The sequence below is a fragment of the Corvus moneduloides genome, chromosome 2 (genome assembly GCF_009650955.1).
Source record: "Corvus moneduloides isolate bCorMon1 chromosome 2, bCorMon1.pri, whole genome shotgun sequence".
Taxonomy (NCBI): domain Eukaryota; kingdom Metazoa; phylum Chordata; class Aves; order Passeriformes; family Corvidae; genus Corvus; species Corvus moneduloides.
In genome coordinates this window covers 58,745,985-58,768,330 of record NC_045477.1, presented here as the reverse complement: position 1 = coordinate 58,768,330, position 22,346 = coordinate 58,745,985, and the positions used below count along the sequence as shown (strand labels likewise).

The 22,346-nt window shown below is 49.9% G+C and overlaps 1 protein-coding gene across 4 annotated transcripts; it reads left to right on the top strand.

The window, feature by feature from the left end:
- Positions 1 to 548: 548 nt before the first annotated feature.
- PCDH8 (protocadherin 8) lies at positions 549 to 4,883 on the top strand. 4 transcript variants are annotated; one of them, XM_032099858.1, is made up of 3 exons: positions 549 to 2,885; positions 3,168 to 3,375; positions 3,838 to 4,883. In XM_032099858.1, exons 1-3 carry the CDS (start codon positions 615 to 617, stop codon positions 4,209 to 4,211), a joined length of 2,853 nt encoding a protein of 950 aa, XP_031955749.1. In that variant the 5' UTR covers positions 549 to 614; the 3' UTR covers positions 4,212 to 4,883. The 4 variants fall into 4 exon arrangements, with proteins under 4 accessions (XP_031955749.1, XP_031955747.1, XP_031955746.1 ...); XM_032099856.1 differs by having other exon boundaries at positions 3,165 to 3,375; XM_032099855.1 differs by having other exon boundaries at positions 549 to 3,026.
- Positions 4,884 to 22,346: the final 17,463 nt, after the last annotated feature.

Genomic DNA, 22,346 nt, shown 5'->3' with positions numbered 1-22,346 from the left:
GCACGCCGCGACACAGCGCGACATGCCACGACACGGCACGACATGCCACGGCACGGCACGCCACAGCACGGCACCTGTGTCAGGATTAACAAACCCCACCGCGCATTGCACTCCGTGTTCCCCGCGCCAGCTCCGCTGCCGCGCCACCGGAGAGAGGGGAGAGACGGGAGGGGCAGGAAAGGAGGGGAAAAAAAGAAAGAAATAAATTGGGAAAAAGAAATAGCGACAGTGCGGGGGAAGAAAAAAAGAAAAGGAAAAAAGAGAAAAGAAAATAAAATAAAAGAAGACCCCCAGACCCCGCAGAGTTAAAGAAAACAAAGGCGAGCGCTCCGCGACCCCGCTCCCGCGCCCGCGCCCGCGCCCGCGCCCGCGCCCGCGCCCGCGCCCGCGCCCGGCCCGGCCCGGGGAGCGCCGGGGGCCGCCCGCCGCCCGCGCCGCGCCGCCTCCCATTGGCTCGGCCGCCCGCTCATTTGCATAGCGCCCTCTATGAAAGGCGGCGCGGCGGCGCGGGGGGCGCAGACGGCGGTGGTGCCACTTCAGATCCTCGCCCGTCCCGCCCGCACCGCGCACATCCCGCCCGCACCGCGCCGTCGGGCTGAGCCCGCGCCGCTGCCATGAGCCCCCTGCGGCTGCTGGCCGCCGCCAGCCTGCTGGCCCTGTCCCGCTGCAAGACGGTGAGGTATCGCACCGACGAGGAGGGCGCGCCGGGCACGGTGATCGGTACGCTGGCCGACGAGATGCCGGTGAAGGCGCCGGGGGAGATGAGCTTTCGCCTGATGCGGCAGTTCAGCAACAGTTCGCTGGTACGGGTGCGGGAGGAGGACGGGCAGCTGAGCATCGGTGAAGCGGGGCTGGACCGGGAGCGGCTGTGCGGCCAAGCCCCACAGTGTGTCCTAGCCTTCGATGTGGTGAGCTGCTGGCGGGAGCGCTACCGCCTGGTGCACGTGGAGCTGGAGGTGCGTGATATCAATGACAATGCTCCACGCTTCCCCCATGCCCAGATGGCGCTGGAGGTGTCGGAGAGTGCTGCACCCGGCACTCGCCTCCCACTGGAGGTGGCTGTGGATGAGGATGTGGGCTCCAACTCTATCCAGAGCTTCCAGGTCTCCCTCAACAGCCACTTCGGTGTGGAGGCGCAGACACGGGCGGATGGGGCACGCTGCGCTGACCTGGTGCTGCTCCAGGAGCTGGACCGCGAGCGCCAGCCCTCCTACACCCTGGAGCTGGTGGCCAAGGATGGTGGCAGTCCAGCACGCTCAGGCACAGCCACCGTGCATGTTCGTGTCCTTGATGCCAACGACAACAGTCCAACCTTTGCCCAGAGCTCAGTCACGGTGGAATTGCCCGAGGATGCACCGCCCGGCTCCCTGCTGCTCGATCTGGATGCTGCTGACCCTGATGAGGGCCCCAATGGGGAGGTGGTCTATGCCTTTAGCAGCCAGGTGCCCCCTGAGGCACGGCGGCTCTTCCGCCTTGACCCACGCTCAGGCCGCCTCACATTGGAGGCTGCCGTGGACTACGAGCGCACCCGCACCTACGAGCTGGATGTGCGTGCCCAGGACCGCGGAGCCAGCCCTCGTGCCGCCACCTGCACCGTCGTCGTGCGCCTCACCGACGTCAATGACAACGCTCCACGCATCAGCATCAGCGCCCTCCGTGGTGCTGCCAGCACCACCGGCGTGGCCTATGTCAGTGAGGCAGCAGCCAGTGAGAGCTTTGTGGCCCTTGTCAGTGCCACAGACCGCGACTCGGGTGCCAATGGGCAGGTGCGCTGCAGCCTCCGTGGCCACGACCACTTCGCCCTGCAGCGAGCCTACGAGGACAGCTACATGATTGTCACCACAGCGGCACTGGACCGCGAGCGCATCCCTGAGTACAACCTCACCGTGGTGGCTGAGGACCTGGGCTCGCCGCCCTTCAAGACCATCCGCCAGTATACAGTGCGGGTGAGCGATGAGAACGACAACGCGCCACTCTTCGCCAAGCCCCTCTACGAGGTGGCTGTACCAGAGAACAACCCCCCAGGTGCCTACATCACCACGGTGGTGGCTCGTGACCCTGATCTTGGCCACAATGGTAAGGTCACCTACCGGCTCCTGGAGATGCAGGTCATGGGGGCCCCCATCTCCACATACGTCTCGGTGGACCCCGCCACCGGGGCCATCTATGCCCTCAGGACATTCAACTATGAGATCCTCAAGCAGTTGGACCTGAGGATCCAGGCCACTGATGGTGGCTCCCCGCAGCTCTCCAGCAGCACCCTTGTAAAAGTAAGAATGGTGGACCAGAATGACAACCCTCCCGTCATCATCCACCCAGTGCTCACCAATGGGACTGTGGAAATTGGTGTGTCCAGCAAGACATCCCGTGACTCCCTGGTTGCCCAAATCAAAGCTCGAGATGCAGATGATGGGGCCAATGCTGAGCTCACCTTTGCCTTCCTGGAAGAGTCCCAGCAGGACCTTTTCACCATCAACCCAAGTACTGGGGACATTGTGCTGAGGGGTGACCTCTCTGAAGAGCTGGGACAGCTATTCAAGGTCATCCTCACTGTGACAGACAATGGCAGACCTCCCCTGGCCACAACCGCCACAGTCAACTTCCTGGTGACCGCCACTGCTCCATCCAGTATCCAGGACATAGCCAAGCCCAGCTCCTGGGAAGGAAAGGCTTTGCAGTGGGACATTCCTCTGATCGTGATCATTGTCCTGGCAGGCAGCTGCACTCTCCTCCTGGTGGCTATAATCACCATTGCCACCACCTGTAACAGGCGCAAGAAGGGGAACGACATCAAAAACAGCACTGCCTTGAAGGACCAAATAGACATCTCCCACCTGGAGAAGGGCTGTCAGGAGGAGAGCAGCCAGAGGGGGAACATATTTGAGGTACGAACCTTTCCCAGCAAAACCTCTTTCACCAGCCCCGACCCCTCTCCAGCTGCTGAAGAGATCTCCGCCACTGAGAGTGGCAGCGACAGCACTTGCCTCTACGAGGGTCAGAAGAGGCTGAGGGGACAGAGTGGGGAGGTAAGGTCCCACCACGGGGAAGTGGGGCAAAAGGTGGGGGGTGTCTTGGGGGATGTGAGTTGCAGAGGTGCAGTTAATGTTGGTTTACCCTTCAGTGCTTCCCTTTCTCATGTCTCCTTTGATTTCCCTCCCCACCAGCAGGGTTTTGCTGCCACTCCGAGCTACAACAAGGAGCCTGCTCCCCCTGTGGCCATTTGGAAGGGACACTCCTTCAACACTATCTCCGGCCGGGAGGCAGAGAAGTTCAGTGGCAAAGACAGTGGCAAAGGCGACAGTGATTTTAACGACAGTGACTCAGATATCAGCGGAGATGCCCTGAAGAAAGACCTCATCACACACATGCAGAACGGTAAGGGCTCTGCCCCTGCTCCCCACTGGCCCTCAGACAGAAGGATGGGTGGGTGGGGAGGTGGGTGAAGGGACCCGTCCATGGGACACGGATCAGGCAGGGCAGCTGGAAGGGGCGCCACACACTGCGTGGCTCAAACTGCCCATCTCTTTGCAGCAGGCTGTTAGATGTTGGTTCCTCTCTGCACTGAGAGCCCAGCACAAATTAGCAGATACTGGAAGTACTGTAGGATTTGGGTTTTCTTCCCAAAAAAAGGTTCCCTTAAAGTTAGAATTGTGAGGAGTGTCCCTATCAAACAACATTACCTAACCAAGCATGGCTTTTTGTTGTGCTGTGGAGCATCGCCTCCCCACTCCTGCTGTCAGTGCAGTGAATCATCCTGTAACTGGTAACTCTGAGGATTGTGAATGGATTTATTTCTGCAGTAACAAGAGGTTTCTCCTCCCCTGTCTCTCTCTCTAGGTCTGTGGGCATGCACAGCTGAATGCAAGATCCTGGGGCACTCAGACCGCTGCTGGAGCCCCTCCTGTGGCCGAGCCAACCCTCACCCCTCTCCACATCCTTCAGCACCCCTCTCCACCTTCTGCAAGAGCACGTCCTTGCCCAGGGATCCACTTCGCAGGGACAACTTTTATCAAGCCCAGCTGCCTAAAACAGTTGGGCTTCAGAGTGTCTATGAGAAGGTGCTGCACAGGGACTTTGACCGGACGATCACGCTCCTCTCCCCGCCGCACCCTGCACGGCTCCCCGACCTTCAGGAGATCGGAGTGCCCCTCTTCCCAGCCCCCTCGGCGAGATACCTGGGCCCCCAGACTGAGACGACTGAGAAGGCGTAGCCCAGCGTGCTCTCCCTCAAGTGCACCCATCCCTGCGCACACAACTAAGTCACTCCCGAGAGCCTTTAAGTTATTGACCAGATCCGGTGTCGTATGTGTAAATATGCAAGATGTGCCTTAAAAATGAAGTCATTTGGGAAAGATTTCCAATCAGATCAGTACTGTTTGATATTTGCAAACAAAAAAGATTGTTTGTAGTTAATGTAATTTTTATGAAATGTGCAGTATTTAAATTTCTTTTCATGTTTTCTACATTGGGGGTTTTTTTTTTGCTTTTGGTTTACCCATGGCCTGCCATTTTTTGTAGTGTTTTTAACCTGTACATTGTGTAATGTAATGTTTGTACATAATGAAAATTTGTTATATTTTTATATAATAAATACTTAAAAATGGGAATTCTTGCCAAAGGAACTGTCTGAAAGACACAATAATAACAATTAATACAATTAATAATAATAATAATATCCTGCATATGTAGAATCTTGTAAGGGAAATTCCTCTTTCACGGTGTAATAATAACCTGAGCAACCCAGTGTACTGAGAAGTTTGCCTTGCCAAATGTGACTTGTATTTCTTGAGTCTGTGGTCAACTTAAGTGTTATTTAATTGCCTTTGGTTCCTGTAATCTGTATCACTGATAAACACTAATAAAGGTTTTGTGATGTGTCAGAGGGATCTGCTCATGGATTTCATGCTTCAGAGCATAGAGGTCTTCACAGATCAACAACAGTATTTTGTGCCAGGAAGTGCAGTGGGAAGGAGCTACTTTTAGTCCGGCCCAGCCTTGGTCTCTGGCAATACCTCTGGAGGTTTAGCTCTAGAGATTTTGATGCTGGGTGGGAGAGAGGGCTGGGTGACAGAGGCAGCCTTTTCTTGTCTGCTCTGAGCTCTTCCAGCTTTATCCTTCACGGGGGGGGAGTGGTGTAATTTTAGTGAAGCAAGTGAAGCTCCGTTCATCAGCGGGAACGTTTGTGCTGTGCCGATGTCTTTGCATCAGCAGCCACCAGAGCACTTTGCTTTCTGTTCTGGCTGAGACATTGAGTTGGGCTCCATGGGTGTGTGCTCAAATGTTTACCCCTTGTTAAAGCAGCCTTACTAAAGGACAGTAGCTTGTGTTTGTGTATATATATTTATACATCAAGGGAAAGGTGCATAAAATGGGAATTTAAAATGTTGATTATGTTGACGTTTTCTATGATACATATTTTGCTTCTCCCTGAAATGACCGTCCTGGAAAAAAAAAATCATACAGAGCTTTGAAATTTGTTCCTGTAGGGGTTTCAAGCTAAAAGCAGATCTCAAATCCTTCTGCTGAAATCAGGTATAGAATAGCATTTAATGAAACAAACTGAAGCATGAGTGTTTCTTCCTGTGTTCAAAAAAATGCTTACATCAGAGGTAACACTTTTACTGGAATTTTAATATTTGATTTAAGCTTTCCAAAAGGGAGAACTGCTCCTTACATGGATCATATTATTTCACATTTTGTACAAATCAATAATCCAAAAATCTGTATATGGCAAAGCTTTGGGGTTTTATCATGAATTCTTTAACTATATATCTAATTAATATGGTACATATATATAGAGTATGACTCACCAAGAAAATATAAAACCTTCTTAGGCATAAATGAGGCTCTATTTGGCTTTGTGTCTCAAAATGTAAGTAGAAAACATTATCCCACCTGCATGTCCCTTAACCAACAAAAATCCCCTTTGTCCCCCAACTTCCAGCTTTCTCAAGCCCACGTAGCAAGAGTGCCAGAACCCAATCAAGTTTTTATGTACACAGAGTCTGAGTTTTAACTGGGGTATCATAAAAGCCACGGTGTGGAGATTTGTGGTGGGCAGAGAGCTTCAGAGATTGTACTTCAAGGGAATTGAAATCAGGTTAATGCAAGACTCAGTTGGGAAGCAACGTCTGTGATACACCTCCTGCGGTCAGGAAAACAGGTGAGCATTTCTGGTGATTCATCTAAAGTCTGGTAGTAAAAATCATGATGCATCTAATGAACTTAGAGAGTCATCTTGGTTAAATTTAGAGCTGAAGTTGGGGCTGAAGGATGGGTGCTGAGAAGGAAAGTTGGTAGCCTCCTTTCTGGCTAATCACCGGTGATGCAGAGCAGCAACACCTGCGTGGGAAGTAATTAGTCATAACTGAACTCAGGGAGAGAAAGGCTTTCTGTCAAAAGAAGCAGGGCTGTATGATAAAGTGGTTCTTCCTCATCTAGTTCAAAAGCCTGGGTTACATACCCCAACACCTTCACAGCAGGTCCCGAGGCTCCCCTGGCAGGACCGACAGGAGGTAGTCACAGATGAAGGACGGTTCATCGCACCAGCCTTTGGCGTCAAATTCACGCTGTTTCCTGCAGCAGAGCTTGTGCCCTTCTATGAGTGGATGGGTGCTCCTCACTGCCTGACCAGGAGTTTCAGCCACCCCAATGCAAGGCAACCTTGAAATGCTAGGAAAATAAAGTCACCTGTTCCTGGGGTTTGGGATCTGTCTGTTCTGGCATCCCACATGCTGTATAATGTGGGATTCATCCACTTGGTATTTAGATCTGAGCCCATCATTTCACAGGGACTCTCCAGTTAGTGGAAAGATACAGACTTCTGAGAGCTTCTCATCTAGGCCTGGCCAGGCAATGGGACAGTTCAGGTGCATCATTGAAGCTCTTGATCTCCCCTTTTCTTGTAAAGGCAAGGGGCAGCAGCCTAGACTCCTTTAACTTTTAGATGCCTAAAATTAGATGAGGAAAGTCACCAAGCTTCATCAGATAAGAGCACACACCATCCAAAGAGCAGCTGAGTGCAGAGGGAAGCCCGAGGCTTAGCTCCTGGGCTAAGTCCCTTGGATCAAACATTTGCTTCATTGATGCTATTTCACTGTGTATGGCCTAGTTTTTTTCTTTTAGTTTTTGATTACCATAACTGAGATTTTTGCTAACATACTTCAGAAATTAATGCAGTATGCCTATCAGATAAATTCCATTTATTTGCCAAGCATGGTGTAGCATCAGCCCTATGTTGCATGGTGAGACCATACGACCACAGAACCTCTTGCCCACAAAGAGCTACCTTCTCCTGTCTGCCTTTCCCTGGCTCTAGGGGCAGAGGTGAGGAGGGGGTGCCAAGACACAGGGCTGGAGACAGCACTCCTTCACTGAGCCATCATTAAATCCATGGCCCAAACTGGCTACAGCAGCAGGACATCACAAAAGCTCTGACACTGAGCTTGAGCCTTCTCCTGCTGGAATCTCTGGTAGTCACCTACAATGGAGCCAAGCACCCTCGACACCCTCCACAGTCAGTGGGGAGAAACAGGCACTTTTAGGACACAAAACACAGAAGTGGGTAATTCCTACAGGCATGGGAATTCCCAGGTGTACCTTCACAGCCATTAAGGCATAACTGCAGTATGTCTCCTGAGAGCCCCATTGATATTCTGGAACTGTGGGCTTGCATCTTACACCCTGGAGACCTTGGGCAGACCTCCAAATCTGTTTTAACTCTCAATAATTTAAATTAATTTCCCCAAAGTCAAGTCTGTTTCACCTGTGACAGTAATAGGTAAGTGATATCTCTCTATCTATCTTGGCCCATGAGCTTTTTTCATCTGATTTTCCATTCCTGTTCTGCTGAGGACAGGGAGGGAGTGAGAAATGGGGAGGGGGTCTGGCTGCTGACCAAGGTCTACCCACCACACACACCAAGGAGACAAGATCCCAGGGATGCCTGTGGTGCTTCAGCCAAAAAATTAGTCAAATTCCCACTGACCTGCTCTACTGTCCTGTGCCTCTTGAATGCCTTCAAGGATGCTTTATGTATAGAGATGTGTGATGGAGTCAAACACCACTGAGGTGCCTGATTCTGGTTCCTGCAGTGCGTGCTGTAGGTGCAGGACTCCTCCTAAAATGGAGTGGCAGCACTCACACTCATAACTGGATGTGGCTGTGACCTCTGGGATGGGGACTTAATCCTGTGACCTCAACACATGCAAGTGGTACTGAGAAACTGCTGCCTGGACCAGATCCTGAACTCAGAGACACCAGGTGGGATTTAGCTGAAGATTCAGACAGATGTGATTTCTGTAGCCAATGTGTAGGGTCTACATGAATGACAGGCATCTGTGCTCCTGTGGCAGACAAGGAGGGCTGGTCAGGGGGGTCTAGAGGGGCTGTCTGACTTATTTCACAGTAGGCACCTGCATTCTCTTAGCACAATTGCTCTCTAGTTTCCCGTAACTGTGTTGACTACCTCACCATTGTGTATGACAGCAGACTAAGCACCTGCCCTACACACAGGCACAGACCTTGTGGGTGTAGAAATTCAGGGGGGTGCACTGTCCCTGAAGGGGATCATCCATCCTCTCCAGCTCCAGTTTCATTTTTCCCTGACTCCTTTGACACCAACACCCAGGAAAGTCATCTGCTCATGGACAGATGTACCAAAGTACCAAAATCAGGTAGATTGCTGCACATTTAGCTGACTCAGATGTCAAGCAAATCTTAGGGAGGGGGCAGAGAGGGAAGAGGGCCCCAGGGCCTGGAAAGAAGGCAGGACTGTGTTTTTGAGCAGCAGCCAACAAAGTAGATCAGCCTATATGTGATGTAAAACCTCTGGAGGTTTCTAATCCATTTCAAGGCGGGTCAAGGAGAAAACATTGGATAACTTGAAGGCTTAGCATCCCAGTGGTAATGCCCACTGACTTTTTAACTGTCACCTAAGCCAAAATTTAAATTGAAGGACGTGGACTAGTAACTGAAGAGAAGTGTTACTTCCCACCATATACACCAAGGTCTTCAAGTATTCCTTATTTAAGTGGATGCTTTGGAGAAGCTTCCTGGAGTTGGGTTTCCCGTTCAGCAGTGATACAGGTCCCTCCTGCTGGACACACAAAGCTGATTTCACACTCGTGCCCATGATGCCCATGGAAAGGAAGCAGATGGCCACCAAGCTGAGAAAAGCAGTGACTTAGACTGGCTGTGAGAAGCCAGTGGGTTCATTTAGTTGATAATTATTAATTATTTTTGAGTGGGCATTAGAATCCTCAGGGTCACAGGCATGAGCACTCAGCCTGCAGCAGGCAAACCCCACTTGCCAGTCAGCTTCTGCTGCAGTCGAGAGCCGGCTGCTATGCCTTCAGGGTACTTTTTGAGTAAGGAGGACCCACCAGCCTCACATCTGAGGTAAGGAAGCAATCCTGTGTGGTGCTATAGTCAAATGCTGCTAAAGAATGCAGACTATTTTTGGCAGCTTCATCTTTCTGATCTGAAAACTGTTCCAGGTTGTGCACCTTTGCCTTAACTGATGTAGGATGAATGTGCTGGAGGCCAGAGGTAGAGGCTGCCTTCTACCCATTCTCCTAAGTGGATGGCCCAATGCTGGGTGGCAAGAATTGCATTTGTCCCTGCAGATGTCTGCCGGGCAGCCCCATCTTTGCAGCTCAGCTCCCAGGACCTTTTACCTACCTGACTGCTGGCTGCAGCCTTCTGCCAGGGCGATGAGTCCTAGCCCTTTCTGGGTTGGCTGCTCTGTGGATGGCCACTGTAACCCTAGCCATGTGCTCCAACCCCCTGGGATGGGGCAACTCACTGAAGAACAACCAGTCCTAAGGTGCCTGCAGACAAGTTCTCCCTTTTTTCCACCAGTTCATGCTTTGTGTAGAAATACTCCTTTGTGGTTAAGGCAACATGGCTTCGGCATAACTTAAATTTGCTCCTGCAAGAAGAGAGGAGCTGTGCAGCAGGTCAGCAGAGGTCATGATGATAGAGAGTTCTGTAAAACTCCGTCAGAGGGACAGAGAGACACAAAGAGAAGAATAAAGGGCAACAACTTCCTCCCTTCACCTGAAAAACTCTTTTCCCACTCATAGTGAGAAGACAAAAGAAGCAGGGAGTTCGGGAAGACAGGAGAGAGGGACCCACATGATGTGGGACTAAGCTGTCTAGAGGCTGCAAACACACAAAGGTTTGAGAGGATGTTCCCCAGTTAAATAAGCAATTTCATTATGTACAGAGGATCCTCAGCTTAATTCATCCTCTTTCTCTATGCAAAACATGTCCACTGGATTTGGAAGAAATTCAAGGACCTTGACTTTCCAAAAGTCCTACAGCAGACACTAAGAGCAGGTTCAGTGGACAACTAGCTAGAGAATAGCAAGAGCCACCTCTGCAAATCAAGATCTTAACATTGCTTTTGTCTACAAATTTCCTACCTGAATCTCTGTGTGTGGGATAACAGTACACGGTGTATTTGGTGTGTGACCCCTAAGTGAGATCATCCCATCCCCAGCTCCTAGAAAATAATTTACCAAGGTCTCCTCCCTCCCTAGAGTTTCATTTCACTTCTGTGCCAAAGATTTTCCTCCTCCCTCCCTTGGGGGCTAGATCACTTCAGAAACAGGATCCAGCCAGGGCTGGCAGCCTGCTGTGACCTTTGTCTGTTGGGGTATAATGTACAATAACGAGACCCAAGATACTTCTGAACACACAGCTTGACGGGATGTTAATTAAAACAGAGTAACACTACCTCTACCCTTTGCAAGGCCGTAGCTGAGAACGTTTTATGAACCCCTAGGAGGTAAAGGAACACAGATACGCAACGTATCTGTGAGAGAGATGGGAGGAAATCCAAATGCGTTTTGTTTACATATCAGCATACAACCTGACACATGCAATGAATCCAGCACAGGACCAGATGGATGCACCAGAGACCAGTGGCATGAGAAGGTAGAAAAAATTTCTTCCAGTCACTTCACTTGAAAGGGAAAGAGAGTCTTGCCTCCGTCCTCTCTCACCCACACCAGCAGCAAGCCATCACTGTCCAAATCGCCTTTGTAAAGGTCCCCACGATCCCCTGTCAGAGGATAACAAAGAGGTTCAGTCTGTCGCTTCCAAATTCATGACTCCTTTGGGCCCCAGGATGGCCGAGGTACTGCTTTGTTTTACCACCCTGGCATGACCTGGGTTTTCTTAGCAGTTATTTATTTTTATTTATTTAACTGCATAAATTGATTATCCATGTAACAACTTTAATCAATTATCTGTGGCAAAGAACTTCTCCGCAACTTAATTAGCAAAGTTCTTCACTAACCTGGCAATATCTGATTGCATCATATAAGAGCTTAACTTTGAAATGGCAACACATTTCATTAAAAATAACTAATAGCTTCAGGGTTTAAAGATGTAAATGTTAATTTTCTTAATGAGAAAAAAAAGGGCATGCAGACTCTACCTGTCTATATTCATTATACTGTGTCCACATGGGATGACTCACATTTGCAAAACTCAGGTTTAATTAACATGCTTATTTTTACAATGATATTTCTCATTATAATAAATTAAATGTTTAAACAGCCAGTGCAAACATTTTGATCCAAGACAAAAATGCTTGCACAGTGCTAGTTTAAGCATTTAATTTATTATAATCCTTTCCATAACAAATGCCTTAGAAGTTGATTTCTTCACTGCGAAAGGCTATTAGTATTATTTCCTCTGGTAATGTTTAATCCAAGACAATCAGAAGTGTAAGGCGTGAACTGAAGAGGGCTGGAAGCGATGATGCTCGATGCGATAGCGAAGGAACCTGCCCCGGCCGCAGCAGCACCGGAGCCCGCAGCGGGTGCCAGCCCTTCGCCCGGGCACCCGCGCTGCCCCCGGCCGCACACACACGGACCCATCCAAGCGCATCCATGACCCAGAGCGCCTTTGGCACCCGAGGGCGCTTACCCCATCCACCCCATCCACCGCCCCGCCGGCGCACCCAGGGAGGGCAGCGTCTCCGAGCAGGACCTTCCAGTCCTCTCTTTTTAAGCCCCGCTCCGCCGTGCCGCGCCGGGGCCAGGGGGGCCCGCGGTGCCGGAGGCCGGGACGGAGCCCCGGGGCAGCGGCGCCGCCGGGCGCTGCCGGCGGGTCCCGCCAGGGGGCGGTGCAGGCCCGGCCCCGGCGCTGGGGCCGTGGGGGGAACGGCGGGGCCGGGAGACGCCGCCCTCCCCACACAGAAAGCCGAGGCAGCGGGATGTGCTACAATCTCGGTGTGTGGTAAGACTGAGGAGCTCTCTGGTGACGGAGCTCCTTATTTCCTTGGGATTCCCAGCCTGGCGCGGGGTAGGAGGCTCAGCCCTGAGCTCGGCAGCTGCGTTACTCCCTCTGCCACAGGGTTCGGCTGCAGAGGGAGCGCTGGAGCACCTCTGCTGTGAGGGCAGGCTGAGATAGCCGGGCGTCCTCAGCCTGGAGAAGAGAAGGCTGTGAAAGGCTGTGACCTTACAGCACCTTCTTATAGCCCCTTCTTATAGCCCCTTATAGCCCTTCTGAAGGGACAACAGGAGAGCTGGGGAGGGACTTCTGACAAGGACGTGTATCGTCAGGACAAGTGGGAACGGCTTTAAACTGAAAGAGGATGGGTACAGATTACATATCGGGAAGAAATGAGGGTGGCTAGGCACTGGAACAGCCCCATTCCATGAAGAAGGCCAGGCTGGATGGAGCTCTGAGCAACCTGGTCTAGAGGAAGGTATTCCTTCCCGTGGCAGGGGAGCTGGAACTAGATGATCTTTAAAGTCCCTTCTGACTACAACCATTTTATGATTCTATGATTTCTAAAAAGCTTCTGACCCAGCTCCTTCATGGCCAGCATCCTGGGAGCAAGCTGGGTCAGGGAATGTGTCCTTCTCCCCTCAGTGTAAATTCGCCAAAGGCAGTATTTTCCCCCAAACAGATGCCAGCTGACTGGGCTCCATCTATTCCCATGTGGGACTGGGACTGGGACATGAGGCCCTGTGTGTAGTAGGGAAAGCAGACCATGGCAGGGCAGAACAGGGATTCTCCTGGGGCATGGGAAGGAACAGGGGGGGTTGCTCAGCCTGGCTGGGAGCAGTGAGACAGTCTCCATCTGACTTTCCTAGGGTCTGTGCTCCCAGAAGACATCTCCTTCACCTCCTCAGGGGAAATTTCCACCTCTGAGCTGGAGCAGTGTCTGCAGAAAGAAATGAGCCAGGAGGCAAATTCCTCTTGAAGTAATCCGAGAAGAAAAGTCTTGCAAGAGGTGAAGCCAAGGCAGGGTCGTGCAATCAGGTGAGAAAAGCCCATGTGTTCAACCCCCCCAGCAGCCGGAGAAACACAAGGCAGGGAGCTGCCTGGGCTGGGGATAGGCACGCAAGGACCCACCGTGGGTCCCCAGTGTAAAGCCACCGGCATCCCCTGTCACCATCCCACCCTTGCACCTGGGAAAGCTCCCACCCCACCTCGGGAGCCTGGAACCAGTGTCAAATAACCATGGCTGTACAGGGTATTTTGATGATACTGAAAAGTTTGTCGGCAAGTCACTCCAGTTTACTTCGTAATTCAACAGTATTTAATTTGAATTCATAAATAAAGCCCTTTAGGGGATCTCATTACTCTGTGAAAAGCATTAGCAAAACACAAGTTGTCAATCACTTTAGCCAGCTGACAAGCTAGAAACCAGAGGATGATCCGGGCTGAGCCAAATCAGCAAAGGGGAAGAAAAATCTCTCCTGGATTTACCTCTGATGAATGACCATTGACGAATGACTGGTGATTTTTTAAAGAAATGGGCATTAAAACATTCATGGGCAAATCACCAAATCTCCTCATACCACTGAATTGAGTTTAGGGGTTGCTCAGGTCTGAAAAACGTCCGGCCAGAAGGCACCCATTTATTTTTCATTGCTTGCTGCCTGGCAAATCGCTGGGCTCACAAAAATTCAGCAGATTAATAAACTGATCCCACTGCTTAACTAATTGCAAAAAGCAAAAAAGTGATTTGAGTAGTAGTGCAATGGTCATTACAAAAATATCCACTGACTTTGGAAAATTGCAGGCACAACATTTTTACCTCAGAGGGCAGATTTATGTAGGCCACAAAGTGCCTTGGGTATTTCTTAGAGTCCTCAAGTTTATTCATGTATTATTTCCTCCGAGATTCAGTATATTTTTCCAGCAGGCAAGAAACTGGGGCTTCTGCATACAAGTTTCATCTGCTCAAAATGTGAAAAAATATAGATCCCCTTAGCACATTCTGCTACAGTAGAAGCAAAGTGTAAAAGAAAAGTTCCAAATATGTAGATTTAAAAATAAAAACACAGAACTCTCTCCTCCCTAAAAGGGATTTGAAGGAAAAAAAATCCCTCAGCTACAGTAGGTCTAGACTTTAATTGTGGAGCTGCCTAAGAAGAATTGTTGGCCTGAGGTCATTTTAATCAGGTTGCATGTCAGCTTGCAAAATCTCCAAATTAGCTTACAGCTTGGGGAGAGAAAGATGTTTTTCTTTCCTGAAGAACGCAAACAGATTGTTGTGACATGTTCTCAGTCATCATGACAGATCAGATCCCTGCTTTGTGCTGCAAGCCTGGAAAGAAGGCAGCCACTTCTCCGGCTCCTTCAGAGATTTGGGCATCTCCCAGTTTGTCAGAGCTGGGGATGGAGTTTACAGAAATCCTTATGAAAGTGAGGTTTATATGCAAAGACTCTGATAAAAGAGATTGACCTTAATTGGGAAGCAAGTTTCTTTCACATTTTTTAACAACCTCCAGGCCTTCCTAGCAGTCTGATGAAAGGGAAGTTGTGAAAAGAAACAATCTGTATTTATGCAGCAGAAACTATCATATCCTGAGCCACGCAGAGAATGACAAGGAACCGACTCATCCTTTTAAAAAAGGGATTAATTTGCCATTTTCTTCCTGAGGTTGTAAAAAGCAAGGATGTGGGTGGATTTCAAAACAGTACTTTAGTTGGATTTACAGTGAGCTCTGAGTCTGTGTAAGACTCTGTGTTGGTGTGGAGTAGCTGACCTGGTGTCTTGTTTGAAAGACAGGTGTCTGCTAAGGAAGGTAGGAGTCTCCCTTGGAATGGAAAATGTAACCCCCTTCCCTCCAAATTATTACAATTTTGAAATTAAGGGGCTTTCAGGCAAAGATATGAGAAATGGGAATAACAGTTCTTTACTAGTGTATATAACAAGGCAATAACACAGAAACACTGGCTTAACCTGACAGAGTCAGGATACGACCTGACACCCTGCTGGGGAGGGTGGTGGTAGCAGCCCAATTAAGGAGTGGCTGCAGTCCTCTTTGAAGTGATAGACGTGGTTCTGTTGAAGCGGTGATCCTGTAGAAGGATCTGGTCTTCCTCTGGTGGTTATGTAGCTCTTGTCCTCTGGGAATCCAATAGGTAAGGGCTGCCTGTAGCATTCCAAACCTCAGATTATACCCAGGTAGGAATGCTTGGTTCCTCCCCCTGGGCGGAGCATCTCACAGTGGGATGATGTAACTTTGTGAGTCCGGCAGTGAGGTTAGATGGCCCATTAACAGAAGATATCTCCCAGAAAGAGTTACCAGGGATGTGTCACGGAAGAGATAAAGAACACTGACCCACCTGGTTTCAACAGATGATGATAGAACACATACTTTTAGTTACATCTTACATCGTAACCTAAGACACCTGGGGTGATGGCCCTCCCAAGATGTCCATAGCTTATGTGTCTGATTCAGTTCCTCAGCTGTAGCACATTTGGATACTCTTTTTAATTTTTTTTTTCTCCATGTTCAGTTTTTCATCAGCATCAGTAGATGGTTCCAGTGGGATCACAGGGGAAAGAGAAGCAGGAGAACAGGAGCTGGGGTGGTGACTTGGTTTCATCTGGAAAGACTCCCAGAGAGAGAGGCAAGTGCCTCTCTCATGACAACGGGCTGGTAGTGGGACACATCTCACCTGTTTGGTGGCCCCCAAAGGTCTGCATCTGAGCTAGGAACCAGCAGTGCCTCATTCATGGGAGGAGTGAAAGAAATGGGTGGCTCTAAATGGCGATTCCTCCAACTTCTAGCTGCTACCTCCTTCTCTTAACTAGTTCAGGCACCCTATCTAGGGAAAAGGAATCTGTCCTTGGTAGTGGCCAAGGGCTCAGTTCTGCCTGCAGCTGAGAAAGGCTGCAGACAGAAGCCTGAGTCCTGCCTTGAGACCCTGGCATGCTGCGAACAGGCGCATGCCTGGGTGAAGATGGACTTGGGACCATTTTGCCAAACCAGGAGAGGATGCCATGTGCAACAGGCACCCATGTATTTGCCAAGAAGGCGTTCATCCTGAGTAGCTGACATAGAATCACAGAATCATTTAGAGCGGAAAAGACCTTTAAGATCATCAAGTCCAACCCTTAACCCAGCACTGCCAAGTGCACCACTAAACTATGTCCCTAAGTGGCACATATACGTCTTTAAATACCCCCAGGCTGCCCACCTCCCTGGACAGCTTTTTCCAATATCTGACAACCCTTTCAGTGCAGACATTTTTCCTAATATCCAGTCTAAACCTCTCCTGGCACAGCTTGAAGCCATTTTCCCTTGTCCTATTTCTTGTTCCTCGGGAAAGGAAATCATCCCCCACCTTGCTCCATCCTCCTTTCAGGGAGTTGTAGAAAGTGATAAGGTCTCCCCTGAGCCTCCTTTTCTCCAGGCTAAACACCCCCAGCTCCCTCAGCCACTCCTCATAAGCCTTGTGCTCCAGCTCCATTGCCCTTCTCTGGACACGCCCCAGCACCTCAATGTCTTCCTTGTAGCGAGGGACCCAGAACTGGACACAGGATTTGAGGTGTGGCCTCACCAGTGCTGAGTACAGGGGACAGTCACTGCCCTGGTCCTGCTGGCCACACTGTTGCTGATGCAGGCCAGATGTTTTTGGCCACCAGGGCACACGCTGGCTCATGTTCAGCTGGTGGTGACCAGCACCCCCAGGTCCTTTTCCGCCAGACAGGTTTCCAGCCACTCTGCCCCCAGCCTGTAGCACTGCCTGGGGTTGTTGTGACCCAAGTGCAGGACTCAGCATTTGGCCTTATTGAACCTCATACTACTGGCCTTGGCCCATCGATCCGGCCTGTCCAGATCCCTGTGTAGAGCCTAAGACATAAGACTCTCAGGCCTTTAAAACTGCATGGGACAAGACAGTGGGATTATTTCTGTTGGGACAAACCCTGGCATCAGGAGAAGAGACTGTATTTCCCTGTTCCCGCTCTTTCCTTAGATGGCTTTGCAAGCCAAGAGAAGTCACAACCATCTCCGGGTAGAAGCTGCCAGTTTATTTCTCTCAACAGCCTCCGCATTTACAGCATAAAAATCTTCATCTTCCCTGTGGTAAGAGTTTGGGGAGTTATTTTTTTGTTTTCTGGCTCCCTGCCATCAGCCCTGGTGGGACCCAGGGCAAGGCAGCAGTGCCACACAACCCAGATGTCAGCAAACCGTTAATCCCAAGGGACAGACCCCTGGGGTGAGAATCCCACTACAACTTCTCCAATTAGACATCTTACCTCCTGCTTTGCCTCTGCTTTAGCCATTTCAGGCATATTTTATTGTTCAGACTCCTGGTTAAACAGCTGGGAAGCTCTGGATGTAAGCACACGGAGATTACTGGTTCAATAATAGAGTCAGGCACATTGGCTTTACATCGTTTTGCTAATAAAGCTGCAAAATAAAGCTGTTGACTCTTCTTTCATCAGCATCAGCCCCATAAGGCTCTCCCATGTCTCGCCTGGTGATTAGAGCAGAGGACTGGGAACATGGGTCTGGAGTTCAGCCCTTAATGAGCCAGCCGCCTGTTCGGCATGTTTCACTCGGGGCTCTTGACCTCTTTGCACTTCAGCCAACTCAGCTGTAAAACTGGCTGAAGGATGGACCTCGTGGAAGCCATCCACCATGCCCCAGTTGAGTTCTTGAGTCCAGATTCCCTGGGTAAATACAAAATAAAAATCAACAACAATTTAAATTTGCAGTGACCCAGCTCAAATGCCATGAGGACGTCAGGTCTTGCCAGTGTAAACAGTGCTTGGTCTCTGGGGTTCCCCATTACAATGTCAGACCCAATTTAAGAGCTATCCCTGCAGTCTGTGCTGCAGTGAAAGAAAGCAGTGCTGCAGCCTCCAGCACAGACAAGGCAACGTGGTGCCAGCTCCAGTATCCAGGTACACCAGCTCCTGCAGCACCAAGCAGTGCTAGGAAAACTGGGTGCCACTTGCAGTCCCAGGTGAGGGAAGCAACGTCCCCCTTACTCTCAAATCTCTGAGCTGCCAGACAGCCAACATCTCTTCCCTATCTGCGAAGGCCCCTCGTGGAGAAGTTGGCATGAATCATGCCAAGCACAGGAAAGCCTTAGTGCTCTCTCACACCATGTCCAAAACGTTTCCAAACTGTCCCTCAGGCAGGATGGCACCTCTGTCAGTACCCATCGCTCAGTGCAACAGAAGGAGGTGAAAGGAGGTGCTGGCACAGCTTGTTGCTGTGTAACACCTTCCAGGTACGATGGTGATGCTGAAGAGAAGTTCTGCCTCACCACCTCACCCTGTCCAGTACACACAATCTACTCACATGAAACACAGTGATTTCTCTCAAAGTTGAGAACAATTGAGAGCTTTTTCCCTCTCAACTGGGAGGTTGTAGGTCAGGCTTCTAGGTGACATAGAGAAGCCAGAGCTTCCAAGCTGGCACTTAAGGGTGGGGAGCAATGAAGAAGAGAGAGGCACCATTCCTTGGGATTTCAGCAGTGTGGAGTCAGCTTTGCATGTGCTGTTTGTCACAGCAGGCATAGCAAAACTGAGCAAGAAACTGTTTTCAGACAGAGCAAGAGCACCAGTTAATCCAGGCCTGTGGCAAGGCCATTTGTTCCCAAACCTGCTCTGCACCTTCTCATACAGTCCTGCACTGTGCAGCTATGTGGAGATGAGACTCCTGAACCAAAAAGCTCTTCCTTGGGGATCAGCAAGAATTCCAGGTGTACTTCTCTGTCTGTCTTAGCATTATCCCACCTTGCACCATGCAGACATACCCAGCCAAGCATAGGCTTGGAAAAGGCTGAGGTTGAGAACTGTTTCAAAGCCTTCTCCATAACAAGTGCCTATCCCTCCATAACAAGTACTTACCCCTTAGCTGCCCCACAACGTGCCCTTTAGTGACTGGTGACTTGTAGGTGTGGAGAAGAGGCTGGAATGAAGCATCCTATGGAGTTGGGAAGGTGAGTATTTGCACAGCATGATGGGATCAGTGCAGGTGGCTGGGTGTGAGCGCAGACCTTCAGCGCACAATGGCAATCTCTGTTCTGGTGTAAGGATCCTTTTGCTGAGGATTTTCCATCCCTTGAGGAAAATATGCTAACAGGCTTTAAATAATTAAACAAATCACATTGCAGGCAAACCCAAGTTGATCTTTAAAATGCATTATCCTCAGAAGGCACTTGAAATGCTCAGTGCTTTATACCCTCCTCAGAGCTCTTCACACATTAACTAATTCATCACACAAGGGACCACCCAGCTGCATCTCAACCACAGAGCAAATGCTGTGCCAGTCACCTCTGCCTTTAAAACTGTGTTGCCACAGCTGGAGGCCAGGTTTCTTCAGCACCAACAAGCAGAGGCAGTGAAACAACAAAGCTCTTTTCATCAGGCCAAGTTTGTGTGGAGGACGTATCTCCCAAAAAGCCAGTTGCTGATCCCAGATGGAAGGCGGGTTTCCCTTGTGGCCACGAGATGCTCTGGGGCAGCTGCAACCACCTCCTTGCAGGAAAGGGGAGTCATGTGTGGTAAGGACCACAAGTTTGGCTTTCCATGGGCAGAGGCCAGGAAATCAGCTACCTTGAGCATCTCCTCTGGGCCACCAAGGCCATGGATGGTGGAGGGACATTTGCAGGAGAAAGAAGACAGGAAGGCAGAGCAGCTGTGAGGCCATTCTGTCCACCTATTGCGATGCTACAGAACATATTTATCTGGCTCTCTGCAAGCTAATTGTTCTTATCCCCCAAACCAGCCCCAAAACTGCCTGATGACAAGCCCTTGCTGTCCCTGACACACTGTGAAAGGACAGGTGTACAGCTTGAGGCAGCAACCAGAAGGTCTGTCAGCCACAAGAAAGCCTGGCTGGCGAGGAGCAGGGAAAGTCCATGCTCATCCTCAGCTCCCCCCAGTGTCACCACAGCCAGGTGTGCTGGGCATTGCCCTTGCACTCACAGGACCCTGTCGAGGACAACTGGTGGACAAAGGGCACTGCCACCCCTTCTGCAGTTAGCTTTCCTGTGGTGGTGTTTGCCACCCTCAACTTTCCCCCATGCTGGGCATGGCCCAGAGCAGATGGGCTATATCACGTGGAGTTTAAATTATTTGACAGTTTCCCTTCTGGGATTAGGGAGCACCATGGAAATGGCTGCTCGTGGCACTGTGGGGCAAGCCCTGAGAATGTGCTGGGTGTCCTGGGGGCAGCTGCAGCTGTGAGCCTCAGAGCAGTCAGCCCTTCCCAGCAGCTCACAATTCCTTCTCCAAACTCACCTGGCCTCCAGGGCCACAGGCTGCCATTCCTCCCTCCATCCCTCGCTCTTCCAAGCTGTCCAAGGTGAAAGGTCCACAGCTTTTTTCATGCTATTTCCCAAGCATTTGTTCCCCTCAGCAGTCCACACTGGACACACATGATGACCTTGCTGCCCCAGGCTTACCAAATAACATCTTGGAGATAGGAGATTTGGCCCCAGCCAGGCCAAAATTGTTGTTGCTAGAGCTTGATTTCATAGCGAAAGCTGAGTCACAGCACTGTCTGCTGGACTTTCCAGCAGGAACTCACCCCTTTTCTTGTCCATGTTCCAACCTGAGCCCAGAGGCAATGCAGCTCTCATAGCCTTCAGTGGGGAGCAGAGGCCCTGGTACACCTTGATGGACGTATTGGAATCTCCATGGTCATTTCTGAGGGCCAGCAGGCTCAAGAAAAGGGTTGTGAAGACAAAAAGCCCCACAGCACTAAAATTTCTCATGGTTGTTTATTGATTCTTTCACTCTCCTAGGCTTAGTTTATGAAATCTGATGTGAGGGAGGGTATTTTGGAAAAAACCTTTTTTTAAAAAAAAAGATCTAATCTGGGGGAACAAGTATTGTAGATTGGCTAAAAAAAAAATCCTGATGTAAGAGGCAAAATAATAGAACAGAGAATAGGTGAATAAGGATTAAATCTGCTGGAATGTACTACTGCAAAAGTCTTACACAGGTGATGGAAGCAAAAAAAAAATGTTTAAAGTGTTGTCAGAAGGGTGAGTAAAACACACAGTTCAAGAGATTGGATTTGTAAAAAACATTCTAGTGCTGCAGACGCCTGTGGGACAATCTCATTGGAAATATTCTCTAAAGTCAGGTCATGAAATTATTAGGAGAGCAGCCCATAGATCGAAAAAGAGAAATAGAGTTGATTCATGGGTGCTTTTGGGTGAGGGGGAAAAAAAGAAAAGAAAGCTAGGCTCAGCCTTTGCCACAAAGCAAAAAGAGACTTGGCAGATTTCTCATCAAAGTGTAAAGAAGCCTCTGGGAAAGAAACAGATTGATGCTACCAAGTTGTTTAAGATAATAACTACCTCCAAAGCACAAAGCTGTGGTTGGAGGTTAAGAAAGAAAGTAGCCTATGAGCAATTTGCACAGAACAGCTACAAAAGAGACCACATCGTTAAAGGTAGGGATGAAAGCATGTAATGACAGCTAGTTATCTTATTTCTTTAACTCAAGAAAACAGAAGGCACAGCCACTAGCTAAATTAAGAAGAATAAGATGAAGACATATGGATAGATGGGAGCCAGCCCTGAGGAAAAACAAATCAGCCTTTAGTGTCCTGGGGTGAGGAAGAGCAAACTGTGATGGGCCATATGTCCTCACCCCACCACCGGAGAGAAGAGGGAGGATCGGGATGAGCGGCATCCTGCACCAAGCACACTCAAGGCCATCCTGGGGCCAGCTCAGCTGCATTGGGATGTCCTGCTGGGGATGCATCCCAAGCAGGGCAAACAGGGGTGCCAGTCTTCTCCAGAGAATAGCATTAGAGCATGGACCTTGCAGGGCTTTCCAGGGAGAATTTTACAGCCTACCAGGAAAAGCAATGGTTTTGGTGTTTGAAATTTCATGAGTTGCTGGTCAGAGAAGGGAGGACTGTGTCAGCGGGGGAAGAGAGGAGGAAAAGCAAGCATCCCAGGAGCACCAGAGTGTCCAGGGACACCACTGAGATGAGAGCCATGGTGATGACAAATGTATGTGGGTGTTCATCCTTTGGCCTCACTGCCAGCAAGAATCTTTAGAGTTTATCAGAATTCTTAGGCCATCACAAGTTAAATAACTGGTT